Source organism: Lipophrys pholis, assembly GCF_963383615.2.
Source record: "Lipophrys pholis genome assembly, chromosome: 13".
Taxonomy (NCBI): domain Eukaryota; kingdom Metazoa; phylum Chordata; class Actinopteri; order Blenniiformes; family Blenniidae; genus Lipophrys; species Lipophrys pholis.
Window position 1 is genome coordinate 15,455,762 of NC_137632.1, and position 19,712 is coordinate 15,475,473.

Consider the following 19,712-nt stretch of genomic DNA (forward strand, 5'->3'; position numbering starts at 1 on the left):
TTCAATGTGAATTTTCAGACATGAATTAAGTTAAAAGTCATGTTTGTTTGCATGATTATGAACCTTTAAATAGGTTTGTGGCAGACAGCAGGTGTTGACAAGACCTTCATGCAATTTTGCTCACAGAAGAATAACTTATGCTGCTTTTTAGTCATGACACCATGGTGGATTTATGGTGCGGTGAAGGTCAGCCGATTCAATTCCTCACCATCAGTTACAGAGAACCCTGTAAGCTTTAGTCCATGGAGTGATAAATCTTTGCTATCATCTGTCTGCTCTCAGCCCATCACCTTCTTCGTCATTCCTTTCTTCTTCCACCTCCTCCCATATTTTCCCTGTTATTTTCCTCCATTTTTTCATTTGTCAAGCGTGGCCACGTCGCCCCTATATCCTTCCCTATCGTATCTCAAGTTTTATTTGTCATTATGGCAGCGGTGTAGTTGTTTGCAGTGTTGGCTTGGATTGTATGGATTTTATCTCTCTGGCTGTCTAGTCTGTGTGGAGTTCCCATGTTCTACCTGCCTAAAATGTTTGTTTATCTTTTTCCATCCTCTTACAGCCCAAATGATGCATTATGATTCAGAGTTACCTGAGAGTGCACATGAGCATAAATGATTGTCAGTAATGGACTGGAAGACTGTTGATAATGTAACCCCCCCTACAGCCCCCCTGTGACCCTTTAAAGGATAAAGAGAATCTTGCTAATGGTATGGTGTTCATCATTTTTTCCCCCTCACTCCTTTTTCCTTTTTTCCTCCTCCTCCTCATGATGCATCACCAACACTCCTGACACTGTATATCCAGCGCAGGAGCTCCATGCTTGTCTTTGTGTGTGTGTGTGTGTGTGTGTGTGTGTGTGTGTGTGTGTGTGTGTGTGTGTGTGTGTGTGTGTGTGTGTGTGTGTGTGTGTGTGTGTGTGTGTGTGTGTGTGTGTGTGTGTGTGTGTGTGTGTGTACCTGTAAGTGTGCAATTATGTGTGTGTGTGTGCTCAGTAAAGACTGCAAAAACAAGCCCGAGGGACAGACGGCTGCTGCTCGGCCCTTTATCTTCAAACACGGGCATCCTAAAACAAGTACACTTGCACACAAACATTTATGCGTCTGTGTGGACAAGAGTGTGTCGAATGTTTGTGTTCTATCTTACCTTTGGCCTCTTTGCACTGTTCACAGATCTTTCTGACGGCTGCAAGGCCCTCCTGCTCATCCCGCCCACCTCAAAGAGAAGGAGACACGCAGAGATGAATACCTTATCTGACAAGGCCTTTGAGGCTTTTATGAAATAATACAGACTTTTTGTCAGTCCTGCATTCTTTCATCGTAAAAAAACATATTCACTAGAAGGGTTCCCTTGAGAAAAAATACACAATTCACTCTACGAATCATTCAGAACTTCAAGAACCTCTACAAACAAATGGATAAAATACACGTTCTTGTAAAAGCAGACTTGTAAAGACGAGATGTTAATATACATTAAGCCGCAAATGACAACTAAAAATCACATTTCCTGACAAGAAACAGAATTTATACACACAATATTTCAATGTAAGTAAAATAACAAGTCCTAACCGGGAGGAGATTTTTTCCGTGACATCAGTTCTTCAACTATAATTTATGTGAATCTCCATATTTTTCCACATGACCTGATTGATCTTGAATAATTGAAAATGCAACTTTATTTAAAGCGTCATCGAATTGTGCCTAAAGGCTTTTACAGGATTGGAACTTTGCTTTATCGGCTCAGTTTTAATAACACCAAATGACTGAAGCTCCACAATGAAGAAAAAGTTCCTTTTGAATATAACAAATTGTCAGTAAACGTGAAAAATAAAGCCCCTAAAATGTGTTGTTGCTTCAAACAAATAAAAAAAAAAACTGAAACATTTGAACTGTGTTTTTTTAGGTGATGAGCAGTCAGCTTTTTTACTATTGTGCGTGATTGCACAACTAATTTCAGGTATAATAAGTCAAATAAATTCATGTTTTTGCCCTGACTCATTTTTCTCTGATGCGATTTATTCAAACAAATAACAGCAAAAGCAGAATATTTGTTGTTTAAAAAGAAAATTGTAGCAAAATCAGTGTTTTTTTAACATTAGTAGCAAAAAAAAAACTGGGGCCATCAGCTTCGAGGGACTGACAGTTGTGTACATGAGTACACACATGCGGGCATTGACAAACACAAAGATACAGACACACATTGATATTACACATACAATACTAACATTACAAAAACATTTTCTTATGTGTGGTTAGCACTTTCATTCAACTTTAAACAGGCCTTTAAGTCTATTGAAAACAGCGACGGTGTTAAAATGTGGAGAGAAAATACATGATCTTGTTTGTTTAAATGTAACTTGATAATATGTGATACGATATGATGCAAAATGACACGAAACACTTTACTTTCCCCGTGTCCTCAGCAAGAAGAACATATAAAGTAAAAAAAAAAAACCACTGGATAACGTATTTTAAAGATATGTTATTAAACTAACTAAAACCATGGAGTACTTGGCAAAAACTGGTGTTAAATAGGCTTTCACATCGTGACATAATAAGATACGGATACTATTTTCTGAATTGAGAAGCAAAGTAGGGACGCAACAATCCGACTTTTCCATAGTACTGATATGAGCACTCAACAATGCAATTATATTTATTCCAATCAGTACAAAATACTTTTGTCTCATTGGATGCAGTTAATTTACACGATGCTGGCATCACTGCACACTTCACTGAAATAAAGCTCCACTGTCCAACTGTGCTTTGGTCCTCTGACTTCAGGCCTGTTGCCACTAGCGAAAGTTTAATAAAGGAAGTGAAAAACAAAACATTGAGATTAGAAGAAATATACAATCCGCTTTTGTGTTTGTATTTACTGCCTGGCTGCACCACTTGATGTCTGTTAAAACTAAGACATGGTTCTGGAGCAAAAAATGCCAAGATGCTTCTGATGGAAACTTAAGCATCGTGTCAATAGACGACAATCCTAGTGGAGCAGCGGTGCCTGGTGTATAGGGGTTACATGGGCAGTAAAGGTTTTGCAAATCATTTTGCAAATGCACCACTCAACCAGCACTAAAGGAAAATAATTCAATCAAATCAAATAATTTCTCAAAATATGATCAGATGGCACGAGCCGAGTCCATAAACTGCAGTCAGCGTCACCTTTGTTGCTTTTATTTATTGTAGAAAATCTCATCATGGCTTACATTGCTACTTCTCCTTTGCTGTCAGTCTTTCGTAAGGTGTTATTGGGTGTGATGTGTTGGACGCCACTTACATTTACTAAGAAAAGGCACAATAACAGTCACTGGTCTCAGCATCATTGCGACAGATGTCATATGTCTGTCACAAGCAGTAGTTGATGCTGAAGAATGGCAAGAAAGCATTTGCGTGTCTGGGACATTGCTGCTGCACATTGAAATCCAGGTGGCGATCAGTGTTTTTGTGGCTTCTTCTGGACAGGAGCCTTTTCATAACAGAACCATTGTGAAAAAAAAAAGACTTATTTTAAAACAAAGGAGGAAAATCTGTAAAAGAAAAATACTTGTGTATGCAATAACCAGGCTTTAAACTCCCACTGTCTAGAAAAGAGTCACCTGAGGGAGCAGTCGATTGAGAAAATATTGGCCAACAAAACAATAGAACATGAGCTCCCTCAAAATTTATGAAATGCCTGAATGTGCTGCAACCTGGCACATCTGCTGCAGGAGCAGACACCCACACAAACACTGATTCCCCCCCCCCCCCCACACACACACACACACACACACAAGTAACCTACATGTGCATTCCCATTTACTCTGTGCACACATACAGACACACTAATCTTGGATTATCACACTGGCCTTTTCAAGGGCATGGCATCGTTTACCCTGATGCACCTCGGTTCAGGCAGGGCTGAAGGATGCGGCTCCTCTCGGCGACATGTCACAAAGGTCACACAACAGCAGCGGCAGGACACACACACCTCACACAAATGGACTTATTAACCCATCGAGCTGCTGCATGACCATTTCCTGTGATCATTTACCCAAACTCACAGAGAACACTGTATGTCATTAAATACACGTCTCCGCATAAGTGCACAAAGCTCTTCATTAAAATAGTCACTGATTAAAAATATGCCCGGAGGAAATGGTTTGCCTACTAAATATTTTGGGCTTGGGGATGAAAATGTAACCTAATTAATTTACTGAAATAATCTTGCTGCGGCGTAACAAATGAATAAATTGAGCGTGACACAGAGTAAGTCCTAACAGACCACTCGAGCTTACACTGACACCTTCGGTTTATTATTAATCTCATACATTTTAGAGAGGTTCGATGGGAGAGAAAGAAACAACTCTGCCGAGGGGACAAATGAATAAATAAAACATACAATATCTTGGTCAGTCAGGGTTCATCCATTCATGGAGCACTTAAGTGCAGCGTCTTTGGGTGTAGCGAGCACAGGTTTTGGTTGTGCTCCGTCAACATAACTGCACTTGGTTGAACCTCAGAGGAACAGTGCTCTGTGTTTATGGTCCCCTCTCTTTCTGAGCCTACTTATCATCATGCAGGCAGTAAAAATCTGTCCCAAGCAGCAAAGCTAATTTATTGTGAAATAAACTTAGAAATCACCACAATTCAAAACCTGTTTGATCAAAAAAAAAATCCCCACTGTACGCACAAGTGCACCTCCTTAAAGTCTGATTCTCATATTTGGCGGTGCGGAAAGTCTCCTCACACAAGCACTACGCTTCCACTCCACCTGAAATATGCATCCAATCCATTATCAGAGAGGGATCCACTTCACCATAAATATTCTCACTTCATGAATTATCTGAAGAAGTTGGCGTATCTGAAATAGAGACAGAGTCATCAGCTGTGGGATCGCTTCAGTACACAAAGGATTAACTAATACTACAATAGACACTTAAACCGGCCCTTGTGTGATTCATTCTGTGTGTGTGATCATACACAGCTCACATCTCATTTATGTTCAGCTCAAACCATCTCCAAGGAGAACCTGACATTGACTCTGCAGTATACGTGCTGAATGAATAAAAGCAGTTTTCTTGAAAGTTTTCAAAACTCGTGAATGGAATTTCAAACGTGGCCTCACCCCGGAAGCTTAGTTCCATAAAAACAAATCGCAGTGCTATGGCATCTTAGACATACTACAGATAAAAAGCATACAAGCTATGTAAAATGTTTTAAATGAATTGATGTTTGGAGATACTCAAATGACTTCAATCAAACAAGAGAGTACAAATGAAAAGGACAAAACTCAGGTCTTGTCAGAGTAAAGACTTACAGAGGACATTACATAAAGCCCACAGGGAGTGGACATTTAAGCAGATGGTATAGGACATAAGGGTCAGCTGCCACATTATTTTGAAGGATTGCTACTGTCCTTCTAAGTAGTAACACTGATGTGAACATAAACACCTGGGGCTGTTATGCCATGAAGATGCTGATGTAAATATCATGAGCAACAATGATTGCAGTTTCTGCTGATGATGAGGTTGTTACTTTTAATTCTTCAACCATTTATCAAAATCAATGTATATAATATGCAGAAAGAAAGGAAAGACACCTCAAAGACATAGATTTTCTGCCATGAATGATAATTGTGAATATCTGGAGAGAAGAAAGAGCATTCATGAATGTTAGATTATCTTACTAGTGCATATTAAAGACATCCTACCCACAAATATGGATCTGCTCATGACTTTGAGGGGAACGTGCAGCATATTTAAGTAACTATCTGAGTGAATTTATATAGATTTTATGGATAGTTGTGGGCTGCAGAAAGGCTAAGGGGTACGAATTCTGCATGGCATATCAATTCAGTATAGATATCAGTATGTGTGCCCGTGCAAGAGTCACATCAACCTGTTTATTTTCTAAGAGCGACTGCACTTATTTGGATTTTATGACTATAGAACTGCCAAGGAAACAAGCAATGAGTGAATGTGTCCAATGCCTTTTCTAAGATTTAACATGAACTCTTGATTTGTGGCAGTTATTCAGTATTACGCTGTATTTCTGACAGTAAAGGGAAGCTCGTGTAACAAATGTGTGACACAGCGAGGAAGCCCTGGGGGCCACTGTATGGATTCAGAATCGGGTGAAAAGCTTTATTTCTCTGCTTTCTGGTAGCTTTTGAATTTTCTCGGTATAAGAAAAGATCGAGGAGTCATGGTTTTGAGACGTAGAAATGCCAAATGCCGTCTGCAGCCACGGGGTAAGACGGAACAGGGTTAAAGGAAGCTAAACTAAAGATGTCAATGTGGTCATCGGCACTTTAACTCAAAAAGTTCCGACTTAACATCCCATTATTTCTGAGAGACGGGTTACCACGTTTAGCTGTGTTGTTGTATATTTGACAAATAAAGGTTTCTTCTCCTCCTTCAAGCCGCTGTTCCTTGAGCCGTTCGTCCATACGTTCTTTGACTTCATTAATTCTTCCATCATCAGTTACGCCATTTACACTCTTAGCCCAAAACCTGTCAAATCAATCTTGTGTCTTCACTATTTTTCAACCGTCTCGGGAGATGCACTCACCTTAAGAATCATCCAAATCATTTCTTCCCGTGGCTCCTCGGGTCATCAAGTAGAAACTCAATATTTGTTGTATCTCAGTGTATATCAGGAAGAAACACCAAAAGGAGATCTCTTAATTGCAACTTTGATGAATATAATACTCCTTTGCAATAAACCTTTGTGAACACACCGCCTTGTCTATTAGAGCCAGAAGAATGTCTTTGCCCGAAGGCAACAGTGTAAGGCCACCACATTTAGACTACTTAAAGCAATCTTTGTGTCCATAAGATGAAGCACGGGTATTACAATAAATCGTAATGCTTTGCTAAGAAACAGGCCTATAGAGGAGCTTTCTTCACAGCCTCGTGTCAAAAGCGTCAACCGAACACTCAAGTGTGTGAAGGGGCTGCAGTTAATCAAAGATGAAGACTTGAGCTGTGCAGCATTAAGGAGGAGGACATCAAAGGTGGAGTGATGAACGTATTTAGGCAAGTGGCTCTGAGCGTATAGAACGAGATAGGACATCCCCACGGGGAGCTGCTGCGAGATGATGCTTCAAGGAGAGCAGAAGAAGAAATCTGGAGTTTCATTTCAGAGATTACTTATATACAGCACACATAATGTAGTCATGTCGATCATTGCTATTCTGAAAGTTCAACATCACACCAATCTAATCTGCTTTGTCAAATTTTTTTGGGGTTTTTACTTTTAAAGGCTGCCTTCACAAAGACATGCTATTCTTACGTTTTCTTTGAATTACTACTTTTACAATATGTTATTGTTCTTTCAATGTGGTATTTCTACTTATTTGAAGTGCATATAAAGTATTAGGCGTTATCTTGCATCGGGGTAGTGTTATATGAGTAAACTGGTCATGTCTTAAATATGTCACTAATGTCAAAAACCTTTAATCTCATAATTAAAATAAATGACCTTGCTTGTTTTAGCACATGTTGAACAACATGTTGCATTTTGCACACAGATATAGAACAAAATACAAATCACTCATTTCTGTTGCTGCATATCAATTATATTGTCACAGCTCATGTTACTTAATAATTAGTGGGAAAATAGAAAAGCTTATTCATTCATTCATTTTCTTCCGCTTATCCGTTTCCGGGTCGCGGGGGTGACAGTCTGAGCACTGTCACCCAGATCACAATGCACCATTTAAGAACCAGGTGGTGAGCCCACGGGAAGGTGGCGCCCGGCGTGGGACACGAACCCACTACCCTGAGATTGTGACTCTCATGCTCTACCAACTGAGCTTGCTGGGGGACTTAGAAAAGCTTATTCAGCAAAAAAAAATAAAAAAGCTTCTTGTAAAATTAATGTGAAATTGACATCCAGTTTGATGTGAGACTTTGAATGCCAGAAGAGCTCAGATAGGATTTTGAATCTTCTCACAGAGCCATGATACATACTGTATGTAAAAAGATGGAAACAAACCTTTGTGATGTCTGCACCAATCTGAACGTCTGACTGACTGATGCCTTAGCAACGACTGCTACTACTCAACCTTACTGTTGTTTTCTCTAAGACGCATTTTATCTCATAGTGAAGATGTGCTGTTATCAAGAGCTCGGCATCTTGTCATTAGCAGGGCCAATATCCCAGCCTCCTCGCCCGTGAGCTGAGCTGGACTTATCATCCTCGTGCTTTTAGGACAGCAGTGACAACGGGGATATTGGGTACCATAACGCTGGTGATTGACAATCTGTTAGACGGTGATTCAGCTTAACACACTGACAACACTTCCTCCTCCAGACACAAGAGCTTTCATTTCTCCCTGCGTAGCCGCCGCAGAGTCATTTAAAAACTAATGCATGTCTGTATGGCAGTGATTGAGACATTCTCACTATTATGTGTGATGCTGCGAGGTTATTGTGCCATCACCGCCACATCTGTGCACATTCTAAGGGCTTTGACAAATTGATTTTTATTTTTTTTTTCCTAGTATGCCCTGCACACACACGCACTTACTTTCAATAGTGCTGAATGTGTGATGTGAGTGCGACATCATGAAAACATCTTGACTTATCTAAGAAAATAGTTTCCTCGCTAAAATGTGCTCTATTCTTTTCTCTCATGCCAGTGCATCAGAATACACATAATGGTACAGGTTTTTATTTTGTAGTAAATTTCAGGAATTTCTCTGTGTGCAGTATGTGTGTAATCAATAGCTGTTTGTTTTTTTAAATTTCAAATACAGCTTTAAAATGTTTTTTTTTTAATCTTGTTTTTATTTTCTCTATTTTTGTCAAGCACTCCTGGTACCATGGAGGATATTTTTAACAGAAACCCGGCTAGAGGAGATACTCCAGATGCCAGTGTTACCTCCGAGGGCTTTCCAATGGCCAAAGAATTGATCTGAGAGTAAGCGACAAGGAAAGACTCCGAGGGCTTTTCGCCATTGTTGACAGCAAGTAGCACCAACTTGGTGCACTGTCCAAAGGGGACATTCCTCCTGGACAGATACTGAAATATTAGAATTTGAGCTACATCGACTCTGATCCCGGTTTTAAAGAAAATCCTCGATGCTTAGGCTGAGCGAAGGGTCAACATTACACCTGGCAGACAGCAAAACCCCTGGCTTTCCTTTTGTTGTGCTTTGGGACTGTAATAGAAAAGTCCAACATGTCCATTTAACTGGAGAGCTGGAGTCTTTCGACGTGACTGATATAAACTTTGCAGTGCAAAGGGGAAAGAAGACCATGGAAAAAGAAACATACTATATACTATCAAAAAAGCCTCACACAACAAAAAAAAACTGAATCATTTTGAGGGTTTGTTTGTATGAATAAAAAATTTTGAAAAATTGAAAAGGAAAAAAAGCAACCACTGTTAATTATTCTTATTTTTGTCAGACTTGCTTCCGATCTTTCTCTCTGTAGTGTTTGTTTCTTTACCGCATTGCATTGTCATTTTCATTACTTCTATTTGCCCTTAATGTTAATATTACAACGTAGAAAGGATTAATGCTATTATTTTTGATGTTCTTGTACTTTTCAAAACACTGCCACACTGTCATACTCGTGTGTTTGTGCTCTTGCACCTCCTGTTCTGTTTGCATGCCAGTGGTGTGATGCTTGATACTGTACCTATGATAACATGTGCCCCCAGGGTGGCCATGTGGCGGACAACCTCATAGCCGATTCCCCTGCTTCCTCCGGTCACTATGACAACCTTGCCATCTTGTCTGGGCATCACTGGCAGAAGCAGAAGGGGACACACAGATATTAGATAGAAAGTCATTTATTAACGCTGCTTCGTCAAAACAGGTATACTTTTCAAAAGGTGAGAAGTCCTTATAGGTAAACCTGAAGATTGTTTGTAAAACTCAGTGTTGCGTTCTGTTGGTTTTTAAAATCCTGTTATGTGGCATCGCAAAGTTTATTTCCCTTGCTCTTGAAGACTCTTGTATTTTCCAGTTTCAAGCATGCTTCAAATAGATGACCAGAATAATTTTACATATGTTTAAAAAAATTATAGTGGCTCTTTTTCCCCACGTTTTAAAATACACGGGTGCTCTTATTCCCAAAATATTGTCATGCGGACCCTCGTCTGATGGAAATGTGACACTAACTCATGTAAATGTGGCAAACCACTTCTTGCCAGGACTGGCTTTGACAATACAACCTGGTGAAAATAGTAATCTGGTCAGATTCTTGTTGTTGTCTATTTCTACATCAGCACACGGAAAATGCAATATGATGAATGGAAGAATAGAGGGTATCTGATAAAACAGAGATAGAACCCAAAGCCAGAAAGCATCTGTTCAACAGCAGAACAAAGCTTATCATCTGATGTCCTTTGCCTGTGTTTGTAGTAGTAGAAAACCCACTGAAAGGAAAACTATTTTTTAAAAATCTTTATCTTGTTGTACAATTGTATCTTGATCTGTATTAATTAATTCTACTATATATATATAGAGAGAGAGAGAGAGAGAGAGAGAGAGAGAGAGAGAGAGAGAGAGAGAGAGATAGTAGAATTAATTAAGAGAGCGATATTCCATTTATTATATTTCCTCTTTCAAAGAGCAAATTAATTCTGTATTCAATAGAAGGGCAGACGTTTCCCAACAGCGGCACTGGCTTCAGATACCTGCTCAAACTGACAGGGTTGTGTAACACACTAACAGCACGGTCGGCTACTACAAATGTGTATCAATAGTGAACCAAAATCCCTTTATTTTGAAGTGTTTTTTTACGTGAAATACCTTCAAGAAAATATCATAGACATCATTTCAGAGATAAAGTATCTCTGAAATCTATTACATAAGCACAAGATAGCATAAACATATCACACATTTACAAATCCTATTAATGCCCACGAAGAAAAAGTATGTGCAAACAATATGTGATAAAACACCGAAAAACAGACACCACAGCAGTCCTTTGTAGATTTAATTTTTGCACTGTGATCGCTATAGCAGAATACGTTTGATGATTGGACTCCAGCATGAGGTTGTGCTGAAATCGTAATTTTTGGAGGACTGAAAAAAAACAGTGATGCACACTGACAACAGACTCAAGTGGAAGAGCGACAACATGATATTCATGTAGGGGAAGAGCTGACTTTTTCTCCAGCTGCAGCTGAGATTCCTGCAACATGTGCGATCAGTCTGTTGTTATTTGCTGCTGCGGCTGAGTGAACAGTGATGGAGGCAGCGATACCATCTGAACTGATATACACTGCTCAACAAGATACACTCTACCATTGGTTGCACAGTGGACAGTTTTGAAGAGAAAGGAGAGAAGGATGCTGAACATGCGATCATCAAATATGAATAACATAGATCATCCTCTCCAACACAGTGATTTGACAGAGAGCATTTATTTCTAAACAGACTACTGCTGGGAAACATACATCAGTAGCTCTGTTCACCACCTTCCCTCATAGACTAATTTCTTTCAACTCATTAACTCCTGTTATAATTTAAATAATTTATCACAATGTATTTGAGCATCACAACACCAACATTTCTAATCATAACATTTGTCGTTGTCTCAACACTTTTTCCAGTGTGACACTTAAAATACGCTATCATTAAACACACATTTACTAATGTTCTGCCAAATACTGAAAGCTCTCTTGGAAAATAGAGGGCTAAATCACTTACTCATTGTATATTATGTAGAATTCTAAGGCCATAAAATCTGAAAGAATAAATACAGTCAATCCAGTAGGAAAAAAGGCACAGTATAGAAATTTTTAACAATTCTTTGTTTGATTTGTGCAATGAGTGTCAGTAGTGAGCAGTTAGTTTTATAGTACACTATTTGTTGCCAATACTTTTAATGCTTGTCGATTTCTATATTCCTGGTGATGGTCTGCTGCAGTTTTGAGAGGGAAATGAACTGCAAGGAAAGTAATAAGTAGAGTCGACTCACTGCACACACTTGTGGTAAAAGGTGGTAATACTAGACTAGACTACATTCCTCTCTTAACATTGTAATGTAATTAACTGTTTGTTAACTGCTAGTCATATCACAATACTAAGTATTATCAAATACAGCATGTTTAACTAAAATCAAGCAGCTCAACAATGAATGTCTATTTCTTTTATATATGTATTATTTGCTGTATCTACAGTTTCTTTCCTCAGTTTCTGTTTGCTTTATGTTTTATCCATAGGACACATGTGGGGAGAAACCAATTTGAAATACTTAAGTTTGTTTCAGTATTGTGTGAATACATTGTATTATAGCTAAATCTAGCCGATCATCAGTTTTTGGTTATAGGCCAAACTCCATTAAAAATAGGACACCTTTTAAATTAATGCACTTATCAGGAAAAGAAAATATTTAAAAGGACTTCTTTGAGATTAGAAGTAAGTGACAACTTATTTCGGTTAATTCGGCATCAATGAGATGTCGGACAGACATTATGATCACTAGTGTTTCGATGTTTTGTTACACGGGCTAGCGTGGCTAGCTGGGTTAGCGCATGTAGCATGATAACAACACATTAATAAACAACAACACAGAACGCTCCGTTACGTTGTGTGGCACGTGCAGTGTCAGTACTCGCGAGCCGGGTGGAGCTCGCTGACAGCGTCGCTCCTCTCCTCGTCTAACTTAAACGTAACGTGACGCACAAACTGAGAGAACTGGACCAACCTGGTAACTTTAAAGCGCCGCCTAACAGCTGAACCAGCAGGACCCTCAGACCCAGCAGGTAGAGTCTGATAAACGGCAGGACATGAGACCGAAAGACGGACCACATCTGTGCGCGGAGGAGGAATAACCGAGGAGCCAGACGAAGCAGCCAGCCGGTGCGAAGACACCTGGAGGAGAGGCGCAACTCAGTCTGCGGGACGCGTTCCAATATAAAATCAACCCACCATCATATGGGAACACGTCCCAATTTGAAGTCAACCTTCCTCCATACAGGGTTCTTCTTAGTGAGTTACAGGTTGATCGTGTTTAACAACAGGATCAACATATTAATAAACATGTTGATAATTTATCAAAAAATATTTTACTTTAAATTATTTTAAAGCCAAATAATTTGCTTTAAAATCCATAATGAAGTATGTATGTATGGATGTATGTATGTATGGATGTATGCATATATCAATTTCAACAGGGTCAAACCAATAAAATAATAGTAATAATCTATAAAGGCCAACAACTCACAATTTTCTATTTTGAGTGCAGAAAAACGTGTTATACCTATACTACATACATATCATACATTTACCTTTTAAACACAATTTCTCTAAAAACAATCTGACACTAATTTCATCCTGCCGATTGAGAGCCCGACTTTTGGCGTGCGGGCTACAATGTTTGACAATATTGCTTTAGATACTCCAGCGTCCGGTGGCACTCTGAAAACATGTCTCTGAGGTTCATTTGTAACTCCTAATGGCTGTCGGTGTGTTGGGACTTTTTAAGATGATGACTGAACGATTATGATGAATATTATCTGTATTAGTATTAATAGTATTGGTAGTTTGGGAATATCTGCATTTTATCTGTGCTAAAGTTTCCTGCAATGACCGAGGCGACAGCCCTATTCCAAAGACCCACATGTTCACCTTGAGACGTATAATGTCCTGCAGCCATCCATCACTTCGGCTGCAGAGGCAGAATTAGTGTATGATTGAGGGGGCTTTTTGCTGCTGCTCGGCTGCTTGATGTGCCGTATGATCCTCATCTGTAGGTCCAGCATATTGCTCCTATCAGATATTGTAGACCACCTCATTAACTGCTGCCAGGGAGGTCACACATGACAGAAGCAGCAACGAGATGAGACTCCAGTTTGATCTCTAATACTGTATTTCCCAAGATGGGTTTTAAGAGCATGTTTCTGGAGCAGTGCGGCGCCTGTCAGAATCGTATTGTGGTGAGCTTCGACTGAGTCCTGATCGGGTTGTACATTCCCGTCTCCTGGGATCGCTTAGGTCCTTCACAATTGACTCTTAATAGAAGCTCCTATGATAATCAGTTCACTAATTCTGTGATTTAATCAGCACAAAGTGCTCCCTCAAAAAGGGCAAAATGTGGCCTTTTAATTATGGTAGGTGATGAATCACACAAAATTATATAACTCGAGATTTTGGGATTTCATAATTCAAAGATTTTTTTCTAGACATTTTGTTCCGTAAACATGATGTTCATAGGAAACCTTTATCTGTCAGTACAACACAGATAGGATCATAGATTCAGTGACAAATATAAATCATTTTCTCGTTGCCTAAGATAAGCTCGTGACAAAAAATGTCATCACGACTTCCAGTCAGGACCAGCACACCCTCCATGCTGTAGATACAGAGCATTTCCAATCATTTCTCTGGCCTATAAGAATCAAATGTTAAGATTAATATCATTTTAACCTCGGTCATCAAACACAGAGCTTTTCAGATGATCTTAGCAAGATGAGACCTGTCAGGGAATCTTATTATTTGTAGGCGCATGCGTCACAGAAAGCCAAGATGAAAGTGATTACGCTCCTCAAGTAGTTCCATGCATGTGTGCAGAAAAACTGATGACATTGAAGCTATGAGGGGTTCATTAAGGAGCAGCCTTTTTTTTATGTTGGATGAATGTTTATTTCCGTCTTTGAAAAGGACACCTGCTGCAATGAGTCACATCCCCACCACATGTTAAAATGCTGACAGAGAAATCGCTAAGGTTGTTCAATTAAATCTATATCGGAGTCAATGGGAGTTAAATCCCAATTCAGGGTTCAGTGTCTTGCTCAAGGACACATTGACATATGGACATGAGGGGTAGTGAACCTGTAATCGTCTGTTCGAGAGACAACCCATATTTACCAAAATAGTCAAATTGAATTAGACAATCCAGAGAAAAGCCCCCAAATGGCCTTGAACCAGATCCACTTTCTAACCACTTTACCACCATGCAATCCAAACTGCATGTGAAGGAGTTAAATGTCAATGAAAATCCCAAAGCGACATATGTTGTTAATTCCCCCCCTGTAAGGTTAGTAAGTCCACTGGCCTGATTGGATGTAACAGAGACATGTCTTTCACCATCATGGCTGCAAACTTTTCACAAAAACTTTAGCGGTTCACAAAACTCAAACAGCAGCCTCTTATATAAACTATTGCCATGACCCTGAAAGACTGCAACATGTTTGACTTGAATTGGCTAATATGGATGTTTTTTTTCCATGTCAGTGACCAAAAATTGCTCCTCGTGCGTCAAAGGATCAGTATTAACAATCTTATAATTTAATAAATGCCCATAGGAGTCAACATCCTTTCATTAGGCACTCATCTATCTATCTATCCTGACATCCTTTACACACACTTTATCCACATTAGTCTAACAAGGGCTGAAGCCTTGATCAGATGACATTATAGTGAGAGAGGTGGGCTGTTTCCCTGGACAAGTTTTATTCATCACGGGGTTAACACAAAGTGACAGACAATCTTACATAATTAATCCTAAAGGTAGATTAGGGCCAAGAAAACAAACAAACAGAGGAGAACATGCAGCATTTCACCCAGTGCAGTCCCAGATGTGTGCTACCGTGCTGTCACTGTCAAAGGAGAGCAGTAGCTACATGCAAAAAGGACACATTTGATTGCCTGCGTTCACCTAAATTATTGAAAGATGAATTTTTATTTGTAATTAACTACTTTTTGATCATCATATTGGTCATTTGCCTTTAGTAGATACGTTTTTCACTTTTACATGTCACTTTCTAACCCCAAACAGGACATGAAATGAAAACGTGAAATCCCAGCAGTTAGAGCCACAATGTCGAATAGGTACAAAAAAAAGAGCATTGTAATGTTTGTGCATACCAAAATTTAATCCGGGGGGGGGAATTTTCAAATGTCCAACTACAACATTTGACTGTTGAGTGATTGGAATTCACCACAGGGCTGACGACTTAGCCTCCCAAAAAAGAGGGCCAAATTCAAGCATCATTACTGTTGCTAAAAAAGGAAATCTGAGAACTACTGTCTAGTCTACAAACTACAAATCTGAACTGATAGTCTGCTGCAGTGACGGGAGGGTGTTTAGATAACAAGGCAAGAGCCGGCTGAATTATTACTGGCACTCAAAGTAGGCCAACCAAACTCTCCATCATTTCAATAAATTACAACTATTTCTGTTAAAGACAGGCCTGTGGCAGTCAAAGTGACTTTCTTTTTTCACTCCTGGCAAGAAAATCATTAGTATTAGGTTTGTGTCTTGCCCACTATCCAATGGTTAAGGTCAGGCTGGAGTAACAGCGAGCAGTTGGCCTCAGTTATTAAAGCCGGCTCTGGAAGGCAGTTAAATGAGCAGATACATAAAGAGACTGTGTCACTGCCACGACTCTGATGGAGCTCACAGAGACTGTGTGTGTGTGTGGTGTGTGACTGTGTGGTGTGTGTGTGTGTGTGTGTTGCTCGGCAGCAGCCCGAGAGGTAGTGGGGGTCAGCAAGGCGAGCTGCCCTGCTATTGTTTAAAGGAAATCGCATCTCACGCATGACTGTGGGATGATTATTTGGGATGATGGGACATCAGGCAGATGCACAGAGATACACAGCGGCCGCACACACACGAAAACGAAGACATATGTACACACGCCCAAGACACGCCGAGAAAGGCGGATGACAGGAGGGAGTGTGATGCAAATCGCATGTGAAAAATAGCTCCGGTCAACAGTTACCTAGTCTTATATGACAACCACTGGCTGGCTGTAAAGCTCGGCTTGTCTCACTTCCTAAATCCAGGCTGACGTCGGCTCTGCCGGATTTCTGTGTGTGTGTGTGTGAATGGATGCGTGCCGCTACTTAAACTGTATTCTTGATTTCGTGTTTCGCAAAGTCGTATACCTGGAGAGACGAAACAGTAGATTACGTTCGATATTTTTAGCGAGAACGTGGCACTAAGAGTTTTGACGTAGCGTTTTGACACGGTCTTTTTTAACACTTTAGCCCCGTTTGTTTTTGTCAGTGATCAACCGTCACCCAAGGGAGACCGCAGGTGAAGTGTCACATTGTGAAGAAAGAAGATTTTCTGTGTGTCGCTCGCAATTTGGGCTGCCAAGCTCAAAAGCTTGTGTGAACTGATGTTGTCTTTTTTTCTCTCACTCTGAACTGCCACTTTTCAGAGCTTCTCCTTTGAAGAGTCCACCATGTGAGAGGCAGACAGTCAAGGTTAGACTCAAAGCTCAGACTTAGCCAGAGCTGCAGGCGGGAGCACACGGGGAAAGGCAAATAAGGCAAAAACAAATAAGGTTCAAGTACACCTGTTTTTGAAGTGTGTTTAGCTTGTATGAACGGCACCATGTATGATGAGGATGTTGTATTATCCTCTTTTATGAAGGGAAGCTACAATCACAAGACTGGTTTTGCTTTCTCTGTTCCCAGACTAGAAATGCGAGGCAAAATGTTGCAGGGATATTTGCTCCGGAGAGAACTGCTTTCTTTAAATGTTTTCAAATGCAGATTGAAGGGCGTTGCAGGAAGACGCCTCAGGCTGTGGATGTTTTCCTCCTTTAAGTTAGGGCTTTTATTGTTTCAAAACCGCTGACACTTTTTTAAATCCGAATGAGGTTTTCTTACCTAAATAAAGTGGCCAAATTCACAGTGCGTGTTGATGACTTGCTATGGAGACTCCATTAAAACATATAGATCAGAAGAATACGTACTACAGCATTATATAAGTAAGAAAAGGTTTTAACGGATGCTCTGTTCAGGCAAAGATTTTTACTAATGCCTAAAAGTCAAACGGTAATTCATCTTTTAAGTGTCATAAGAGTACAGCAACAGAAATGTGCACAAAGTATAAAAACTGTAAAGCGATGCCGAAAGGGCCATCTTTCCATGCGTCTGATGACGTCAGTCGTTTCTGCCACAGGTCGTCTACACTGACAGTGCTTTCTGATTCACTTTCAGTCATGTGGCCACTATTACTCCCTGCCAAGACATCTCATTCAATAAAGGCATTTCTTTCTTTTTCTTTCCTGGATTAAGTCTCCTTCTTGTCTGCTCCGGCTTTTACGCCATTTTCATCTGTTTATGTAAGCTGTGCATGAAAATGCATTGATGGATACACAAAGGTGGCGTCTTTTGTTTGTGCGATTGTTAAATTCATTCATCATTAGATCAGTCTTGATGTACAGAAGAAGCAAAAAAATTACACTTCAGTGTAAACAAACCGGCTAAAATGTTTTTGCAATTTAAAGGACGGACATTTATGTTTTCATATCGAGAAAAAGGTGAAATATTTGATATTTAGCAATTCCATTCATTAAGCTGTTGATCTAATAATATTTCAACTAAATACATGAAACAGCTTTGCCGCCTCACAGTGAATTATGTGACGATTCAGAATTCAGACTGGGAGTGAAAACATTAACATGTGACTTCTGACAAAAAAAGGTTATCGTGGGTGGCGTGCACTCGAGCAGCCTGTTGCAGTTGATGCTTATCTCCAGACTCCTCGGGTTTGGAGCCTTCGCCATATCCAGTGCTATGCCCACATTCTGCCTGGACTTCAGTTTCCTTCCCCAGTGTGTTGAGGAGGTATTCAGCAACAGCTGGCTGCAGCTGGTTCCATTTAAAGTATCAAAGTGCTGTTTGTACTTTTATCAGTATTTTTCAAAACTAGGTGTAGGTATTTTTATTTATTTTTTTTTTAATTACAGTTCACACTATATAATCTACTTTTCTATTCTTAAAACCATAAATAGTGACTGTCTACAGAAATAACTGAACCTTTTGATCAACAACCTCAAGAGGAAAAAAACCCCTGCTTTAGCTATTTTCCACACTTTTGGGTACAATGACCTGTGGACCACCAAGCCCGTATACTATACTAAATACTCTTTAATATACTTTTTCCCATAAATGCATTCTGGAAATTGTTCTGGCTGTCTCTAAGCATACATCTGATGGTCCATTTCCATGCAGATTCAATGAATTTATATAACTCTAAGTAATGAGTGTTTCCAAAAATCCCTCCTCTTTGCACTTTCTGGTTAAATTTATTTTTGCCTGAGTTAGTTCTGTGAGTGTATTACTTTTACTTTAAAAGTGAAGTGAGCTTACTTACTGCATTCGTTGCAAAGATTTCCTCATCCATTTTCTTTTTTTACCCATTTGTATCTAAGAAACTAAAACCATCTAACATGTTTCAAACATTGTTTTTATTGCAACCAGCAGCATGGATTCTGAAAACAGACCCCTGCGGTCTACGTAGGCAAGAACAAACACCCAAGGAATCAACACTTAAAATGTCAGTAACAAGGGAAAAAAAAAAAAACATATGAAGAAACAAAACCCCCGGAGAGACAACTCAGACAGAGATCCTTCAACCGTGTGTGGCCGGATGTGCACTTGGAAGCGTGGGTGTGAAAAGGCAGTGGATTGGACGTGGGTAGATTTGATAATGGCGTCGCCTCAGCTGCAACCGCCACAGGTTTTCCGCAGGGGGCTCAGACAAAGGCCAGCTTGTAAATATGAAAGTGAAACCTGAGATTTTTCTCTGTGTTTGCCGTGTGCAATTGCATACACCATATAACAACACCCAGGCTTCACATGAAGTCTGAAACATTTGGTGTACATACATCTCCTGCAGGCTACACAGCGGGGAGGAGTGGTTAACACTGGCCGCTCACGGCGAGAACTCTGGTTTGAGTTCATATTGGAAGGAGGGCGGGGGGGGGTTCTCTTTTCTCCCACAGTCCAACAGCATGCAGTGTGAA

The 19,712-nt window shown here is 39.9% G+C and overlaps 1 protein-coding gene across 2 annotated transcripts in view; it reads right to left on the reverse strand.

Annotated features, from left to right (window-relative positions):
• LOC308119239 (polyprenol dehydrogenase) overlaps nt 1-19,712 on the reverse strand; it is a 43,884-nt gene that overhangs the window by 17,529 nt on the left and 6,643 nt on the right. Inside the window, exons 2-4 of one of the 2 annotated variants that reach the window (XM_080479115.1) lie at nt 12,653-12,819; nt 9,632-9,739; nt 1,144-1,212 (exon numbers count right to left, since the gene is read on the reverse strand). In XM_080479115.1, coding sequence (XP_080335241.1) covers nt 1,144-1,212; nt 9,632-9,739; nt 12,653-12,819 — 344 coding nt within the window. The remainder of the gene's footprint in view (nt 1-1,143; nt 1,213-9,631; nt 9,740-12,652; nt 12,820-19,712) is intronic. The other variant, XM_080479116.1, reaches the window with a different exon arrangement.